The sequence below is a fragment of the Numida meleagris genome, unplaced genomic scaffold, assembly GCF_002078875.1.
Source record: "Numida meleagris isolate 19003 breed g44 Domestic line unplaced genomic scaffold, NumMel1.0 unplaced_Scaffold328, whole genome shotgun sequence".
NCBI classification, from domain to species: Eukaryota; Metazoa; Chordata; class Aves; order Galliformes; family Numididae; genus Numida; species Numida meleagris.
Genome location: NW_018364558.1, coordinates 22,069 through 25,077, shown reverse-complemented (window position 1 = coordinate 25,077; position 3,009 = coordinate 22,069). Strand labels below are relative to the sequence as shown.

General features: G+C 52.9%; 1 protein-coding gene across 1 annotated transcript in view; it reads right to left on the bottom strand.

Annotated features, from left to right (window-relative positions):
• Positions 1 to 1,294, bottom strand: part of LOC110391244 (C-type lectin domain family 4 member G-like) — a gene marked incomplete in the record, with an annotated part of 11,412 nt that extends 10,118 nt beyond the window's left edge. Inside the window, 2 exon segments of the mRNA XM_021383055.1 lie at positions 705 to 818; positions 1,097 to 1,294. Coding sequence (XP_021238730.1) covers positions 705 to 818; positions 1,097 to 1,229 — 247 coding nt within the window.
• Between the last annotated feature and the right edge of the window lie 1,715 nt (positions 1,295 to 3,009).

The following is a 3,009-nucleotide window of genomic DNA, read 5'->3' as shown; positions in this document are numbered from 1 at the left end:
ATTCCATGGTTCTATGACCTTTAAGGACCCTTCCAACCCAACCCATTCTAGGATTCCATGGTTCTATGACCTTTAAGGACCCTTCCAACCCAACCTGTTCTAGGATTCCATGATTCTATGACCTTTAAGATCCCTTCCAACCCAGCACATTCCATGGTTCTATGGTCCTTAAAGTACTTTCCAACCCAACCATCGTAGGATTCCATGGTTCTACCACCTTTAAGATCCCTTCCAACCTCCCCCATTATTTGATTCCATACAACCTTTAAGGTCATTTCCAACCTAAATCATTCTAGAATTCCACGATTTTCTGATTTTTAAGGTCCTCTTCTAACCTGAATCACTCCAGGGTTCTATGATCTTTAACGACCCTTCCGACCCAAGACATTCTATCATTCCATAGTTCACTCTATCGTTCTACAGTCTTTAAGGTCCCCTCGAACCCAGCCCATTCTATGGTTCTGTGACCTTTAAGGACCTTTCCAACCCAACCCATTCAATCATTCCATGGTTCTATGATCTTCGAGGTTCCTTCCAACCCAACCCATTTTAGGATTCTGCAGTTCTATGATCTTTATAGTCCCTTCCAAACGAAGACATGCTACGATTTTACAATCTTTAAGGTCCCTTCCAGCTCAGTCATTTCAGGATTCTATGATTCTACGAAATGGGTGATGGGGATGTGAGCACGGTGCTGATCTCACCTCTCTGGATGTTCGCAATGGTAAGAGCCATGAGGAACACAAAGCTGAGGGTCAGCAGCAGGGCCAGCAGCACAACGGCTCTTTGCGGGGACGAGGTCAGGAGCGACAGCACTTCTGGGGACAAAAAAAAAAGAAAAAAAAAAAAAAGTGAAACGGCCCCCAAAAATCGTCTCCAACACATCTATGGGAGAAGAAGAGCACAGTGAGGTCAGATCTCACCAAAAGAACCACCCAAGCAGCTTCACCTCCACGTTCCCCACACTCAACCCTTTTTCCTCCTGATCGCAGCCCAATGGAGAAACCACGGGACAAAATTTAGCTCCAATTTGGCCGAAAGATCCCCGTTAAGGGCAGGAAACCTCCGATTTTTGGCGTGCCTGGGCTCTTGTTACCTCTTTTGTTTGCTTTTCTCGGGGTTTGGTCCTCCAGCAGCGTGTCCTTGGTGAGCTCCCAGTTCTCGCAGGTGCCATCGGCTCCATCGTTCCGTGCCATCTCTGATCCTTCCTTTCCCGAAACCTCTCCCATTTATGAGGTTGGGAAAAACGCGTCAGCTCTTCCGGTGGGGAAGCGAATGTTCACGTTTCACCATTCTGATGGCCAGAAAAAAAAAAAAAAAAACAAAACAAAACACAACAAAGCAAAAAAAAAAAATAAAAAAAAAAATAAAAACCACAAAACCAACCCAACAACGAATGTGCACACTCATGAACTTTTTTACAGCGGCTGACGCACTCGTGCACCCTCAGGCCACGTGCCACATCCCCTCTCTGGCTGATTTTTAGGAGAAATAGCTAAAAACACACCGCTCTCTGCAGGCGAAGCCAACACTCTCCCCATGCTGGTGGTTTTTTTTGGAGGTTTTGTATGGGGGGGTGGGTTCTTTTTGAAGGTTTTGTGAGAATTTCTCACGTTTATCGCTCGTGAAAGCCCTGGTTTGGGGCAGCGTTCCCTTCCTCCCTTCTCAACATTCTCCCGTTTCCCGCAGGGCTTTCACCCAGCCGTCCCTACCGCCGAAAACGAAAGCCCCAAAATTCACAAATATAAATTCACTTTTGCCCGATTTCGGTCGAATTTCACAGCGGACCGAGGCGCCAGGGAAAAGCAAACACAGCCAAGAGGTGAACGGCCTGCAGCCCGGCTCCCAGCGAACAGCTTCCTCCTTTCGCCCGATTTCCCCTTTTTTCACCCCGAATTTTGGGGAAGTCAGGGGCTGACGCTTCCCAAGAAGCGATGGGGTCAGCGTTGGGTCCAAGCGTGGCCCATTTTTTTTCCGAGGGACGGCACTTTCTGAGCCGAAAGAAACGAAAACAGAACTGAACGTCGGGAGAGGTGGGAACGCCCCGCCGCCACCACCCACCCCAAAAAATTCCAGCGATCCGGCTCTTTACGAACCTTTTTGAGGGTTTTTAATTTTATTTTATTTTTTTTTTTTGAATACAGGCTTGAATAAGTCCTCCCTGGGTGCCCACAGAGCCGTGGGCACCCCAGCAGCCCGACCCCAGAGAACACCATTGCTCCAGGCCTCCCTTATCCCCACAGCCCCCACAATGGCGCCCACCCTGAGGTAATGCCGGCGATCCCCTCCCTCTCCCCTCTCCTCACGGCCACCGCCCGCCACTCGACGTCCCATAGGTGGGGGTGGCTGCCCATCCTTCCCGTCAGCCAATCAACGCGAGGAATCCACGCGAGGAGGCGGGATCAAACACCTGTGCTGAGGGCGTGACGGCCACCTGGTGTCCGCGTTCCACATTGGTTGGCTCGCCCTCTTCTGCGCATCGCGATTGGTGCGGTTGCCGATCAATCAAATCACAGCATACCTCTATTGGCTCTATAGAAAGGGGCGTGGTTTATCGCCCTGTCAACCGGAGTGCCACTCAGGGATGGACATTGCATTCGATTGGTCATTTCATCCATCCATCAACACCACCTGAGCCCGCCATTCGTCGTCCAACAAGGTGGTGCCCACCCTCCACGGGGGGGGCGGGGGAGGCCCATCTCCTTGAACCTCATTGGAGAACAGCCCGTCCATCAGCACCCGTCCTGCCTTCCTATTGGCTCACGGGTCTGCGGGCTCGGGTCGTAGCCGAGCCTCCAGACCCTCAGCGATTGGCGGGTGGAGAGAGACGGGGCGGGCAGAAGCGCGGATCCGGCGCGGGGATTGGCTGGGGATCGGCCGGGGGGCGGGGCCTGCTGTCTGTCAGTGTCAGTCAGGGCGGCGGCGGCGGTTCCCCCATGGCAGCGGCGGGGCCCGCGGCGGCCGCGGCTCCCGCTCGGCTCCAGGCGGCGGCGGAGGCGGCGGAGGAGG